This window comes from Pleurodeles waltl, chromosome 9, assembly GCF_031143425.1.
Source record: "Pleurodeles waltl isolate 20211129_DDA chromosome 9, aPleWal1.hap1.20221129, whole genome shotgun sequence".
Taxonomy (NCBI): Eukaryota; Metazoa; Chordata; class Amphibia; order Caudata; family Salamandridae; genus Pleurodeles; species Pleurodeles waltl.
The window spans coordinates 1,055,320,731-1,055,336,635 of NC_090448.1; the positions used below are offsets into that span (position 1 = coordinate 1,055,320,731).

At 45.3% G+C, this 15,905-nt stretch overlaps 1 protein-coding gene across 1 annotated transcript in view; it reads right to left on the bottom strand.

Annotated features, from left to right (window-relative positions):
- The window catches only part of LOC138258774 (galectin-3-like), a 268,387-nt gene that overhangs the window by 45,032 nt on the left and 207,450 nt on the right, over positions 1–15,905 (bottom strand). Inside the window, exon 5 of the mRNA XM_069206020.1 lies at positions 3,384–3,555. Within this exon, the coding sequence (XP_069062121.1) occupies positions 3,384–3,555 (172 nt within the window). The remainder of the gene's footprint in view (positions 1–3,383; positions 3,556–15,905) is intronic.

Sequence of the window (15,905 nt, forward strand, 5' to 3'; positions counted from 1 at the left end):
TACCCTAGCAGCACCTCTGGGTGGGAACACCGGCTCAGCACGAGAGGAGAAGGGATTCTCCATCTTGGATTTTGGGAGTGAGGGGGACTGTCATACTGTTTGCAGTAGGGCAAACAGAACCTGCTGCAAATGTGGAAAGGGTTGCCATTGGGAACCTTATCCCATTTGTTGGGGAGTGTTCCAGAAGTTCCCCTCTCCCACTAGCTGGTGCCTGACGGAATTGGGATCTCTAGAAATGCTTTAAGATGGCTTGCTTCCTTCTTGGATAAGAGAGGTTTCAAGCCACTGAGGGATAATGGTATTCCATCACTCAGCAGTTGAGATGTGGAGTTCCACAGGGCTCCTCCTTGAGCCCCACACTCTTTAATGTCTATGTCTGCCCATTATTAGACATCATCGGTGCCTTTTGGGTCCATGATGGTGTCCTACGTGGACAACACACAGCTGATAGTTACTCTGTCCCCTGATACTACAGTCACCTTGACAATACTCAACAGGTGTTTGAAGAAGGTATCCGAAAGGATGGCGGGCAGCTGTCTAAAGTCAAATGGAGAGAAAATTGAGGTAATGGTGGTAGGTAACAACCCATCCCTCTGGTAACTGATCAGCTGGCCCACTGAGGTAGGGGAAGGTCCTACAACCAAAAAAGAGGTAAAGAGCTTAGGTTTCTCCCTAGAAAATCATCTATGTATGGCCTTGCAGATTACCAGTTTCAGTCTATTGAGACCACTCAGGAAAAACTTGAAGTGGCTTTCAGCTGATTCCAGAAGAATTATGATCCAGTGGTTAATCCCAGAGTAGGTGGTAAGGAAACTTCAAATCATCCAGAACTTCGCAGCACAGACTCGTTTGGGAATTCCAAAATCACAATTAGAGAGGGAAACACTTAAAGCTCTTCATTGGCTGCCCATAAGAATCAGAGTCCAGTTCAAGGCACTCAGCTTGATTCATCATGCCAAAAAGAAGTTGGGCCTAAAAACCCTTCTCCGATTGATCAAACCTTATCAACCTAGCATGGTCCTTAGATCCTGTACACTTAATTTTCTAGTCACATCCAGGATTAACAGGTCTAGGTGTGGAGGATGATCATTTTCATATCTTGCCACTAAGCTGTGGAACGCTCTTCCCCTCAAGCTGAAAGGCAAAAACTATTTTGTGCACTTTAGGAAGCAGCTAAAAACCTATATTTTCCCTTAATGTGTTGTGCATGTTTTATCACTGTTTTCCAATAGCACAGGGAAGCCTGGTTTTGGGTAGCTATGTGCTTTACCACTTCAGTGTATTGTATTGTATTGACATAAATGTGGCACGTCAGAATACTTAGTAGACTTGTGGAACATCTGAAGAGGACTAGACCTGCTGTCTGTGACTTAAGTATACAGCTGACCAGCGGACCTGGACTGGACTTTGATGTCAGACTCTGCCTGACACTCTGGCAGTCTTTAGTGCCCAGCCATAAAGTCCTGAAGGCCATTAAAGTATAATCCTGTGATTGTTGGTCCCCGGAAGGAATTTTGGAAACATTTCAAATCTTTTTCTCCAGAGCCCTGGAGCTTCAAGGGGAACTGCTGGAAACATTATCTAACCAGCAGTTTCACACTGTTGAGTTGAATTTCAGTTTGTCCCAGTCAAAGCTTTCAGTGCCTCAGAAAAAACTCTTAAGTTCAACTTTGTGTAGGGACTTAAAAACATTTCTGCATGAATTCTACAAAGCTCCAGAGCTGCAGTGGGGTCAACTTGCTTCAAGTATCTGGCCTTCTTTTCAAGGCAGAGGCTATGATTTCAGCAGTGGGCTGCTCAGTGAGGAGTCTTCTTATGAAAAAGTGACAAAGTCCATTGTCTGCATTAGGACTTAAAATAAATTTCAACACTTAAAAAAAAAAAAAAAAAAGTCACTTTCTGAAATGGGACCTTAAACTTTTTTGAGCTTTTAACTTCCATACTTTTCACCACAACCAACCTACCTGTTGTATCCGATCAGGGCTCCATCATGGTCGGTTTCAAATTGCCCCCGAGTCCCTATCTACTGCTCTCGTAGACTACAATTGGGGCATTGCGTTTTTTGGCACTATTTCTACTACATCATTTAAAAAAAACGTATCTCTGGTTCATCGTATTGGATTTTTGTCATTATCTCCATTTCACTAATTCAGTTTAGGATTCTCCTTGTTTGGTGTTATGATGTTATTACTAATTTAGTACTTTACACATTGCCCTAAATTAAGCCTGTCTGCTCTGGGCCTTAGCTACCGGGGGCTGGGCTCGGGTAATTTCCTGACTTTTTCAGGGTTCACCCTGACATGAAGTATTATAATTCCTTTAGGTGGGCACAGGCAACTTTTTTACAATGGCTTTTACCCAAAATCTGACTCAAATTTTCGAAGATCATAAAGACTGTTGATTGGGAGATTGCATAAAACAATACAGGACACACACTATGGAAAACAACCCAGCAAATGCAGCAGGACATTGCCACTTCTTGTCATATAAACAAACTGTCAGAATATAGTTCTGAACTATCCTCTGAGGTTAGGCCTACAGTGATATTGGAGGTACCCAAATCTAGTGAAGGATCCATGTTTCTTTCCCACAATCTAGCACACCCACATGGGCCTAGATTTATTAAGGGCTGCCCGGGTGCTCAAGTGTTCTGCACAATCTTGCGATTCACTAACGTGCCTTTTATCTTGGTTTGCATTGCTTTGCGACACACAAGTGCTCGTGCAAAATATTAGTGAATAACCCCGATAGTTTTCTAACTTGTACGCTATACGGATGCCATAAATGGAAATCCTTATTCCTAGCGTTTGACAAGCAGACAGCAAGTAGCTGCATGCTTGGCTGCACCTATTCTCACACTCTCCACTACACCCCTGCTTATGCACTGTGAAGAACCTCACTCTACGTCTACCCTGCCTCCAAGCCTCAGGCACCTCACCTTTTTCTCTCATAGGCAAACTACATCACCTGTAGCATACACAGGAACCTAATGAAAATTAGGGCACTCTGTGACATTGTGCCATGTTCAAATCTAAGACCTAAGTCTTGGGGTATTGTGTACCAGTGCCGCTATGCCAGAATCTGTTAAAAGGCTTCACATATATTGTTACGAACTGGATTCCAGTTTTCTGGTCCTTTTAGATAGTGACTTTGGTGATCAGTCTCGGCTTCTTGGTAATGATACGACTCTCAGCTTCAGAGTGATTTTGCCCTTCATCATAAAACTGACTAATTCAAAGCTAGTGCTCCCCTTAGAAAAACGATACGTTTTGTGTCTAATTGCAAAATAGCAATGTTCAGAGCACTTCTTCAGCATAGGTTAAATTCAATAATCTGAAATGTTATATTCAGTAAACAAATTTAGAGATGTACATTTAATTTACCTTATATTTCTTTCCCAGTTGAAATGGAAAACCATCCTTCTTGTCTATCTGTGTTCCCCATCCGTTATTTTTCATGGAGTTGCAAGCTGTATATAGTTTCCCGTGATAGTTAAATCGGGGATTAAATTCAAATGCGACGTTTGATTTATCGTGCTCAAATTCAACTGCAAACCTATGAAAGAGAGAAAAAGGAATACAATTATACTTTTAATGAATTGAGCTCATTGCAAACACTACGGCTAACCAAATATTAGAACATAACTTTTAATTTACATTTTTCTTGAGCAGGGTCAATATTCAAACACTAAATAGCAGTTCCATCCATTTGAATTTATTATGTGTTTGTATTTTTTGTTTTAGAAAAAACGTATTTGTGGCGTTTACACGATTAACGCGCAGTAGAGAGTGGAAGTCAATACTACATCTGAGGCCACATTGAAATGGACTGAGGCAAAGGAGGAGTCTAACACTGAGACATTCAGGATGCAGTGCTGAGCTAGATTTCCAAGGAGACGTTATTGTACGTGAATAACTAACAGGCAGCCAGCAACATGCAAACCTTCATGAAGCTCCGAGCACACAGTATTACCCTCACGGGCCTCCATTTGTTGGGTTTTCTACTGCAGACACATTGCTTTGTAAGTGGTCCCATATATCCCTCGGTTGCAACTGCAAGGTATCAGTTTCTGAAACCCTTCCAGCACAATAGTATATATTAAATCATTAAGCCAGTCATCCACAGTTTGTAGTGGTTCCACCTAGCAAATGGACACTCTCCTCTGAGCTAAAAGCAGGGAAATAGTTGCATATTTCCCTGCAGAGGCTGGGACCGCCTTAAAAATCCCAATGGTGCCATAATGGAAGATGTGGCAATAGACACCCCACCATGCTAAAGAGCAGGTCAAATGTACAACACCAATATGCAGTCAACCAAAGTACATGTCCAAGCTACATGTATGAAACCTGCCTCCAGTTAATGAGACAGCGGCCATCTACGATCTGCCACAAGTCCACATGAACTCAAGGGAGAAGGGGTGCAATAGCTTTGTAAATATTTACAATGTAGAATGTAATATCTACTGTTTGAGGACACAATTCATATTTATGACCATTATTGGTCATCAGTCAAAGTAACCTTCAAATCTGCAACCCAATGTGCTCTACATGTCTCTTCCTTAGTTTGTCTGATATTTGAGACACCATTAAATACTCCTTCAACATGATTGCCTCATTCGTTAGCACATGAGCAATCATGGTTGCAGCTCCCTCAGGAACGAGGGAGTGACATCTGCAGAGTGTGTTTGGCTCTGTCAAACAGTGTTGTTTCAGCCAGCATTTGGAATTGGGCAATGATGAAGAATCACCTCCTCGTGATAGAGGTCCTCCACCAGCAGCAGTCACAGATGTCTCAACTGCTGGTGTGCTTTGTGCTCACTGGTAGCCCATGAGTGTTGATGGTTTAGCAGAGACAGATCCGCTTCATAAAGAACCCCCACAGGGACAAATGCAGGCAACTGACGCCATGCCCCAGATGTGCAGGCCCCTGTGAAGTACTAAAATGGCAAGAGATACCACTCTGTCCTTTACCTCCAAATGCAGCGATGGATACTCTTTGTGGAATCATTAATAACCATACTGTTCCTGGGCCACCCAGTAGTACAGTTCAGTGCCCCGCCTCCTCACTCCTGATCATCAGACAATATCAGTGTATCCCAGCTAGACTACCATCCTTGCCAGGGTGAATCACAAAAGGCACTAAATTAACCTGTCCTTAACCTTCTGGTAACTTAGCACAAATCACTCAGGGTTAACTTAGAGGCAATGTATAATGTATTTATGCAAAACACAACCATTAATAACGTGATAACACAGCACAAGAAAAAAATCCGAAACCAATTGCAAATAGAGTACGTTTTAATACACAGAATATATTTAAAAAATACTGGTTCACTGTAGACCTATTTAAAATGATTAATCCTAATGTATACTGTGGATGTGATCACTATCCACTTGATATGATCAAATCAAAAGAGCAAAATAATATAAAAAGTATATAATTCAGTTTTTGGTTATTCACATATTTGTGAGAGCAATCAAAATGAGGAGGTTATTCAAAACACAACTATATCCATAACAACTTATTCATTTTTTTTTTTAAGTTACATAAACTCAGAGCTGATCAACTGCCCACACACGTGAAAAAATGTTCCACTGTGAATTAAAAATGAACAAAGTGCATCCACAATATCAAGTTGTATATCTTTTGACTCCTTGGATTATGTCTGGTCTTGGGATCAAAGGGCAAAGTCTAGATACATATATAGTCAATGACATGTCGACCTCTGATCACAACAAAATCATCATCAGGACAGAAGGATAGAGGTGAGCACCAGATATATGGAGAAGACATCAGGCGAAAGGGAACCAATCTTAAACAAAAGAGAACTTCTGTGTAGGAATCCCTGATGAAGAGTTCCTAGAAATCAATTCGAGGAAATAGTGTCAGTAATTCTGACAGGATGAATCCAGGAGTTTTATAGGTCGCAGATTGCCAATGATCAGTTTCAGCAACAATGGGCCACATGACAATGTCATGTCTGTCGAGACTGAATCACTTGTACCAGCAAGCACAGTGTGCTAGAGACATATGCAACCATGACACCAAAACAAATAAAACCCAAACTGTAGAACTGGTAATACTGATTTCAACGTTTTTAGTGAAATTAGCACCAAAACATTAAAAGTGTCACTCATGGTTATCTGGGCGCACTGGACTGGGGAAAAGTCACAAGTTCAGGCTAACTGTCGGATACCTGGAGAATTTTAGTCCAGCTGACCATTTGTCTTCATACATCAAAAGCAAAGAGTTCTGTTAATGATCACAGGGAGCCCAAACTTCAGGACTTTCACCTTTTTCTTGTGGCAAAGCTCTTACTGATGCCAGCCAAGGGTCCAGGACTTACGGGTCTTAGGACTCACTCCAGCAAAGACCTACAGCAGGGCAAAGGCAGATGAAGTTGCAGCTGGGCAGTTGCAGGGAGGCCCCCTGTAGCTTGTTGTGTCCCTGTAACTCATAGAGGAGGACAGCAAACTGACCCCTGGAGTCACTTTGGGTAGGCTGGAATCAAGAAAAGCGAGTCCAATCTTTCTTCTTCAGGCAGCAAGGCAGTCCATCAAGCAGCAGGGCAGTCCTTCTTCTGAATCTTCCCAAAATCCAGGAGTGTTCGTGTGATGTTTTTGAAAGTACTCTTTTTATACCTCAGGCCAGCCTTTGTGTTGGGGAATTCCCTGAACTACCCCTAAAATTGGTTCTGGTTAGTTCTTCCTCTTCCCCTGGCTCAAAACTGTCTTTGATGGCAAAAAGCAGGGCAGGCCTGCTGTCAGGTTCTTTTGTGTATGCTGTGGGCAATGTCCTTTGAAATGTAATCAGGGCAGGGCTCAGCCTCTTCCCAGCCATCCGTCCATGAAGACCAGCTTCACCCAGGTCCCAATTTTCACTGTCTGGGCCCAAAACACATTCTTGATAGGAAAACCATTAACAGGCTCAGGCAGCTGGAAACTACTAGAAAGGCCACAGAAACTTTGGGCATAAAAATTCTAACTTTCTAAAAGTGTCATTTTCAAAATTATAATTAAAAATTCGACCTCACCATTAAAGAGGACTTTAAATTACAATTCAAAAGAGGGTAAGAAGTATTTTTCTAGCTGATACCAATCAGGATTTAGCATTTAATAAATGTAACAAGGTAGCCCAATGATTCCCTATGGTAGCAGCAGCCGTGCTACAGTGAAAATAGTTTTGGGGAAAATTTTACTGTAAGGACATTTTCAACATTAATTTCTACTTGGCCTATTTTTAAATATCTACACCCTTCCTTTACTGACAATAAGGTCTACATATGGTTGACATTACTTTTTTACAGGAAGGTTTAGGCCTGCTAAAAGGGATATCTTGGCAGGTCAATGTACACCTTTAAGCTGTCACATACAGGTTGCCTTTGTGCAGCTACCCTACTGTGCACAACTGTAGTCTCTCACCTGTAGTCTGCAACTGTGTGCACGTGCCTGTGCCCACGTGATCATGTGTAACCAGCCCTGTGCTCCTGCTCTACCTGCGCCACAGCAGCCCAGTCTTAAAAGGTGGACACCAGAGGTGAAAATGTGCAGTTCAGTTTACCATGAACTTACTGGGAGTAAGACTCAGATAGGTATGCTCACCCACAATAAAGGTCCAGTCCTGGTGATCAAAAAGCAAAAATCAGGGCGTACTTAATGGGCGGAAAACATTTGCAAAAGACAGCATCTGGCGATGCAATACTTTTTTGTGTCCACAAAAAACTGTGCACATTGCAAGAGTGGAGTTTTTGGGGCCTGCTTTTACCCCCTCCCCCCAATCTCTTCAAAGCATGCCCTAAAATACTTATAAAGTTGTATTCTTTGCATTGGGTGATTATAGATTGACCAATTTCCTGTTTTTTTAGCTGACAGCCGAAGATCATGATCTTAGTTTTTGCAGTGTTAATCAGGATGTTATTGCTTTCACAGTAGGCAGCCAGCTCCTCCATTTGCTTCTGTAGCCCTAATGCTGTCTGATCTAGGAGGAGAGTACTATCTCCACACTATAGGAAGTTTAATTTTTGATCCGCTAGCTGTTTTGGATGTGAAAGGGTCGCACAATCTGAAAGAGCAAGTTTCATAGCTCCTCCCATAACTTTCCTCGATTTATGTTGCCAAACGCCATTTTGAAGTTGATAGCAGCAGTATATAGCAATTTAACCTTTGTGTTCATTGTTGCATCGACTAACATGGGGCAGGGACAGAGGGTTATCAACAATACTACATCACTTAATGAAGCCTGTTTAAAAATCCAGTATTAGGTTCTTTTCTGTAATCCATTTTTGGAACTCTTTCAGGAGGAATTTAGTGTAAATCTTTCTCTCCAATCTAGACAGTAATTTTCGGGTAATGAGTTGCAGCCTTTTTTGTAAATGGGCATCAAGAAAGAGTTACACCACCTGTCATGGACTGACTAAGAAGACATGCAAGACATGTACATTGGAAATTGCCCATTGACTCGTTGCTTGATGGAAAATGGCTGCCGGTATTCCACTGAGCCCATGGGTAGATTTGATGACGATTTCTTATATGGGTATATTTGATGACGATTTCTATCTTTTTGGTGGTGATTAGAAAGTTGTTTCCCCCAGCTGCTTCTGTTGACGCCTGAGGACTATTGAGGTCTATTGTTCTTAGGCTCTTCTGATGGTGCAGTATCATAAATGTAAAGGTAGCGGTCAAATGCAGACACAACAGCCACACTAAGGGGGTCATTCTAAACCTGGCGGTCTTAAAATGACAGGGGCACCACCAACAGGCTGGCGGTGCCCCGCAGGGCATTCTGACCACGGCGGTTTGGCCGTGGTCAGAAGTGGAAAACCGGCGGTCTCCCGCCGGTTTTCCGCTGCCCATTTGAATCCTCCATGGCGGCGCAGCAAGCTGCGCCGCCATGTGGATTCTGACAGCCCATACCGCCATCCTGTTCCTGGTGGTTCGCCCGCCAGGAACAGGATGGCGGTATGGGTTGTCGTGGGGCCCCTGGGGGCCCCTGCAGTGCCCATGCCAATGGCATGGGCACTGCAGGGGCCCCCGTAAGAGGGCCCCACAAAGAATTTCACTGTCTGCATTGCAGACAGTGAAATTCGCGACGGGTGCCACTGCACCCGTCGCACCTTCCCACTCCGCGGCGTCCTCGTGGGAAGGTTGTTTTGCACTGGGCTGGCGGGCGGCCTTTTGGCGGTCGCCCGCCAGCCCAGTGCAAAACCCAGAATACCCGCAGCGGTCTTCCGACCGCGGAGCGGTATTCTGGAGGGGGAACTCTGGCGGGCGGCCTCCGCCGCCCGCCAGAGTTAGAATCACCCCCTAAATGTTTGCCACACTTAAGGCATGATTACAACATTGGCAGTCTGGCCTCGAGACTTCCAATGCCGCGGGGAGGACCCCACCATCATGCCGGTGGTGTTCTCCCCAGTCATATTACAATGTTCCCGCCGGGCTGACAATCAGGAACACTGTATTACGACGTTTGTGACGGTCAGCCAAGCGAGAACAGAGCTACAGTATTGGTCTCAGTTCCATGCGAAATGTGAGTGTGTCAATCTTCCCATCTATTCTTGCAAGGGTATGATGCATCCCTGACAGAATAGCATATAGGTCACCATCAACGGCCTCCTTCTCAGCACCAGCTGCACCCCCATCCAGGACAGGGCTGCCCTAGCAATCCTTGCCTGATTTCCTCTGGCCTAACTGTAGCTTGGGTTGTGATTTGTCAGGCTTGACCATCTTGCTGCCCAGACCACAACCATCTCAGTAGGCACTGAGCACAGAATCTCTCCAATCCACTGCCAAAACCGGGACACAGTGAAAAGGATAATTAGGAGGCTGCTCCCCCTACTGTCCTCCCTGCTGCTCTCAGCAACTCTCCTAGTAAATGTGTGGGCACCAAGATACTTCACAACAGGCGTCCCAACAACCAGGAACCGTCCTACTCAGCCAGCACAGTGGCCCATGCTATTAGGCCCTTCCACCACACTGCACAAGGCCTCCACTGCACACGGTCCTTGACAAACAAACCACGCACACCATACCAGTTTACGGCCGGCCACATCCTGGTCAAGGTGCCATCTGGGTCATCACTCCAGGTTGCCTCCCACATCCGGATCTCCAATCAATTGCGCAGGAGCCACACTCGGCCGAGTGGTCGCACTACAGGCCGGCCCTTAGGTCTGGGCTGGGAATGGAGCATCCTCACCGTTTCAGCGGCTGCAGCAGGACATTCTGGCACCGGTCCCACTACATGTTAATGGGTGGTTGCACAAGGATGCTGGTGAAGAAGAAATGTCTGAAGGAGCTCTCCTAAGAGCCAGCCATCCCAGGTCAGGCAAGCTCCACCCCCATACATAAACATATTTTGGGTGGTTTAGTCACAGTTCTATTCGAGCCCTCTCATTTTAAGACTTTCGTCCATTTGAGAAAATTATTCAGAACATTTCACCAGATTGGCATCCTATGCCTGACTATACCTGGATAACTATTAACCTGTTGCCCGTCATGGACGTAATGGTTGCATCCATGGCTGCGCCTCTCAGGCGCCATGGACGTAACCATTATGTCCAGGTACCGGCTCTCGGGGGAAGTGCTAGTGCTCCCCCCAAGGGCCGCCCCACCAGGTCAGGGCTGAAAGGGGAATTGCTTAGCTTAGCATTTCTCTTCCGCTCCTTTCCTTACCTTTCCTTTCCTTTGATGTCTCTGCATGCATTTCTGCTGCCCGATCGCAATGCGATCCGGCTGCAGAAATGCCAACTTAAACCAGGGATTTTTTTTTTATAGGTAATTGTCAAGAGGGGAGTGGCCCCTTGGGCAAGGGCCGCTCCCCAGGGGGCCAAATAATTAAACACTTAGACAGCAGGGATACATTTTTTTTGTTTATTTTTTTCTTTTATGTATGGGGAGCGACCCCTTAGGCAAGGGTCGCTCCCCGGTGGGCCAATTTTTTTTTAGGTCATTTCTGCCCCCCCGGGGGCAGATATCACTTGCCACCGGGGATTTTTTTTAAATTATACATACGCATAAGGGGAATGGCCCCTTGGGCATGGGCTGCTCCCCAGGGGGGCCACATTATTATTAGGCCATTTCTGCCTCCCCGGGGCAGATCGGCCTAATATAGTTAGGCCGATCTGCCCCCAGGGAGGGCAGAAAAGCCCTAGACACCAGGGATATATATATATTTTTTTTATATGTGGGGAGTGACCCCCAAGGCAAGGGTAGCTCCCCGGGGGGGGGCACATTTTTTTTAGGCCATTTCTGCCCCACCTGGTCGCAGACGCCACTAGACACCAGGGATTTTTTTTTTTATACTTACGCCTAAGGAGAGTGGCCCCTTGGGCAAGGGCCGCTCCCAAGGGGGCCAAATAATTAAACACTTAGACAGCAGGGATACATTTTTTTTGTTTATTTTTTTCTTTTATGTATGGGGAGCGACCCCTTAGGCAAGGGTAGCTCCCCGGGGGGCCAATTTTTTTTTAGGTCATTTCTGCCCCCCCCGGGGGCAGATATCACTAGCCACCGGGGATTTTTTTTAAATTATACATACGCATAAGGGGAATGGCCCCTTGGGCATGGGCTGCTCCCCAGGGGGGGCACATTATTTTTAGGCCATTTCTGCCTCCCCCGGGCAGATCGGCCTAATATAGTTAGGCTGATCTGCCCCCAGGGAGGGCAGAAAAGCCCTAGACACCAGAGATATATATATATATATATATATTTTATTTTTATTATCTATGTGGGTAGTGACCCCCTAGGCAAGGGTCGCTCACGGAGGGGCCACATTTTTTTTAGGCCATTTCTGCCCCACCTGGGTGCAGACGCCACTAGACACCAGGGATTTTATTTTTATACTTACACCTAAGGAGAGTGGCCCCTTGGGCAAGGGCCGCTCCCTGGGGAGGCAAAAAATTGTTAGGCCTTTTCTGCCCCCCCTGAAGGCAGATCCGTCTGTCCCCTAGGCACCAGGGATATATATTTTTAATTTACTTTATGTTTTTATGTATGGGGACCGTCCCCTTAGGCAAGGGTCGCTCCCCTGGGGAGCAAATTGTATTTAGGCCATTTCTGCCCCCCTTGGTGGCAGATCGGCATATTTTTGTTAGGCCAATCTGCCCCAGTGGGGCAGAAACCAGTAGACACCAGGGATTGATGTGTGTGTATGTGTGTGTTTTGTTTGGGGGGCAGCCCCTTGGGCAAGGGTCGCTCCCCATGGAGGCACATTACTGTTGGCCATTGGCCTATTTTTGGAAGGCCCATCTGCCCCCAAGGGGGCAAAAAGCCCACCAGAGACCAGGGAAGATTTTTTTTCAAAATAAGAGGGTGGTGGTATGGCCATTGCCCCCACCCCCAAAATAAATGGGGCCACAGTTGTTCTGCCAGGGAATTAAAAACAAAAAAAATAGTGGACTGGTGGCTACCATCCAGTATGGGCCTAGTTATGCCCCCACCCCCAACTGAAGGGGGTAACAGTCTTTCAGCTCTCCTCCCGCACACTAAAACATCTTATCCCACTGCAAGCAAGAGGAGATTTGATTATTTTGGGTTTTGGTTTTACATTTGGGCCATGAGAGCTTGGTAACTCTCAATATCATCCCACTTGGAATAGTGAGGGCTGCAAGACTTTGGGATGCTGCTATATACAAAAATCCACAAGACCTAGACACATCTGAAAACTAAACATCTAGTTGATTCCAGGGTGGTGTGCTTCACATGCACCCTGCACCATTTTCTTACCCACAATGCCCTGCAAACCTCCAACTTTGATGGAAATCAAATTATTTTCCCACATTTTTGTGATGGAACCTTCTGGAATTTTCAGGAATCCACAAAATTCCTACCACCCAACATTGTTTCATCTATACAGATACAAAATTCGGCTGCACTTGTCAGCCTAAAAATGTTTTTTTCAAACTGCCCTTTTGGACCCGCTTTGGCTTCCCCTCAATTTCAACATGTTTTTGGCTCTTCCCTGTCAAAGGCACTTGACCCACCTACACAAGTGAGGTTTCATTTTTACCAGGAGGGTGGTAGATAAATTGTCCCGGTGCAATGATCCCACACAGAAATGTGGGGAATATTTGATTTTTTAGCTACATTTGAGGTTTGCTCAGGATTCTGGGTAAGAAAACATTGGGGGATCCACGCAAGTCACTCATCCCTTGACTCCCTTGGGTGTCTAGTTCTCAGAAATATCTGGGTTTGATAAGTTTCCCTAGATGACTGCTGAGCCCAGGACCAAAAATGCAGGTGCCCCCCACATAAACAGGTAGTTTTGTATTTGATAATTTTGATGTGTCCAGATAGTGTTTTGGGGCATTTCCTGCCACGAGCACTAGGCCTACCCACACAAGTGAGGTACCATTTTTATCGGGAGACTTGGGGTAACGCTGGGTGGAAGGAAATTTGTGGCTCTTCTCAGATTCCACAACTTTCTGTCACCGAAATGTGAGGAAAAAGTGTTTTTGGGGCCAAATTTTGAGGTTTGCAAAGGATTCTGGGTAACAGAACCTGGAGCGAGCCCACAAGTCACCCCATCTCGGATTCCACTAGGTGTCTACTTTTAAAAAATGTGCAGGTTTGGTAGGTTTCCCTAGGTGCCAGCTGAGCTAGAGACCAAAATCCACAGCCAGGCACTTTGCAAAAAACAGCTCTGTTTTCTTTGGGAAAATGTGATATGTCTACGTTGTGTTGTGGGGCATTTTCTGTCGTGGGTGCCAGGTCTACCCACACAACTGAGGTACCATTTTTATTGGGAGACTTGTGGGAACGCTGTAAGGAAATTTGAGGATTGCAAAGGATTCTCGGTAACAGAACCTGGTGAGAGCCCCACAAGTCACCCCATCTCTGATTCCACTAGGGGTCTACTTTTAAAAAATGTGCAGGTTTGGTAGGTTTCCCTAGGTGCCGGCTGAGCTAGATGCCAAAATCCACAGCTAGGCACTTTGCAAAAAACAGCTCTGTTTTCTTTGGGAAAATGTGATGTGTCCACATTGTGTTTTGGGGCATTTCCTGTCACAGGCGACGGCCTACCCACACAAGTGAGGTACCATTTTCATCAGGAGACTTGGGGTAATGCTGGGTGGAAGGAAATTTGTGGCTCCTCTCAGATTCCAGAACTTTCATTCACCGAAATGTGAGGAAAAAGTGTTTTTTTTTGCCAAATCTTGAGGTTTGCAAAGGATTCTGGGTAACAGAACCTGGTGAGAGCCCCACAAGTCACCACATCTTGGATTCCCCTAGGTGTCTAGTTTTAAAAAATGCGCAGGTTTAGTAGGTTTCCCTAGGTGCCGGCTGAGTTAGAGGCCAGAATCCACAGCTAGGAATTTTGCAAAAAACAGCTCTGTTTTATTTGGGAAAATGTGATGTGTCCAAGTTGTGTTTTGGGGCATTTCCTGTTGTGGACGTTAGGCCTACCCATACAAATGAGGTACCATTTTTTTCGGGAGACTTGGGGGAACCCTGGGTAGAAGTAAATTTGTGGCTCCTCTCAGATTCCAGAACTTTCTGTCACCGAAATGAGAGGGAAAAATGTTTTTGTTGGCCAAATTTTGAGGATTGCAAAGGATTCTTGGTAACAGAACCTGGTGAGAGCCCCACAAGTCACCCCATCTCTGATTCCACTCGGGGTCTACTTTTAAAAAATGTGCAGGTTTGGTAGGTTTCCCTAGGTGCCGGCTGAGCTAGATGCCAAAATCCACAGCTAGGCACTTTGCAAAAAACAGCTCTGTTTTCTTTGGGAAAATGTGATGTGTCCACATTGTGTTTTGGGGGCATTTCCTGTCACAGGCGACGGCCTACCCACACAAGTGAGGTACCATTTTCATCGGGAGACTTGGGGTAATGCTGGGTATAAGGAAATTTGTGGCTCCTCTCAGATTCCAGAACTTTCATTCACCGAAATGTGAGAAAAAAGTGTTTTTTTTTGCCAAATCTTGAGGTTTGCAAAGGATTCTGGGTAACAGAACCTGGTGAGAGCCCCACAAGTCACCACATCTTGGATTCCCCTAGGTGTCTAGTTTTAAAAAATGCGCAGGTTTAGTAGGTTTCCCTAGGTGCCGGCTGAGTTAGAGGCCAAAATCCACAGCTAGGAATTTTGCAAAAAACAGCTCTGTTTTATTTGGGAAAATGTGATGTGTCCAAGTTGTGTTTTGGGGCATTTCCTGTTGTGGACGCTAGGCCTACCCATACAAATGAGGTACCATTTTTTTCGGGAGACTTGGGGGAACGCTGGGTAGAAGTAAATTTGTGGCTCCTCTCAGATTCTAGAACTTGCTGTCACTGAAATGAGAGGGAAAAATGTTTTGTTGGCCATATTTTGAGGTTTGCAAAGGATTCTGGGTAACAGAACCTGGTGAGAGCCCCACAAGTCACCCCTTCTTGGATTCCTCTAGGTATCTTCTAGTTTTAAAAAATGTGCAGGTTTGGTAGGTTTCCCTAGGTGCCGGCTGAGCTAGAGGCCAAAATCCACAGCTAGGCACTTTGCAAAAAACAGCTCTGTTTTCTTTGGGAAAATGTGATGTGTCCAAGTTGTGTTTTGGGGGCATTTCCTGTTGCAGGCGCTAGGCCTACCCACACAAGTGAGTTACCATTTTTATCGGGAGAATTGGGGGAACGCTGGGTGGAAGGGAATTTGTGGCTCCTCTCATATTCCGGAACTTTCTGTCACCGAAATGAGAGGAAAACATGTTTTTTTGGCTAAATCTTGAGGTTTGCAAAGGGTAACAGAACCTGGTGAGAGCCCCACAAGTCACCTCATCTTGGATTCCCCTAGGTGTCTAGTTTAAAAAAATGCACAGGTTTGGTACGTCTTCTTAGGTGCCGGCTGAGCTAGAGGCCAATACCTACAGCTAGGCACTTTGCAAAAAACACGTCAGATTTCAATGTAAAAATGTTATGTGTCCATGTTGCGTTTCCTGTCGC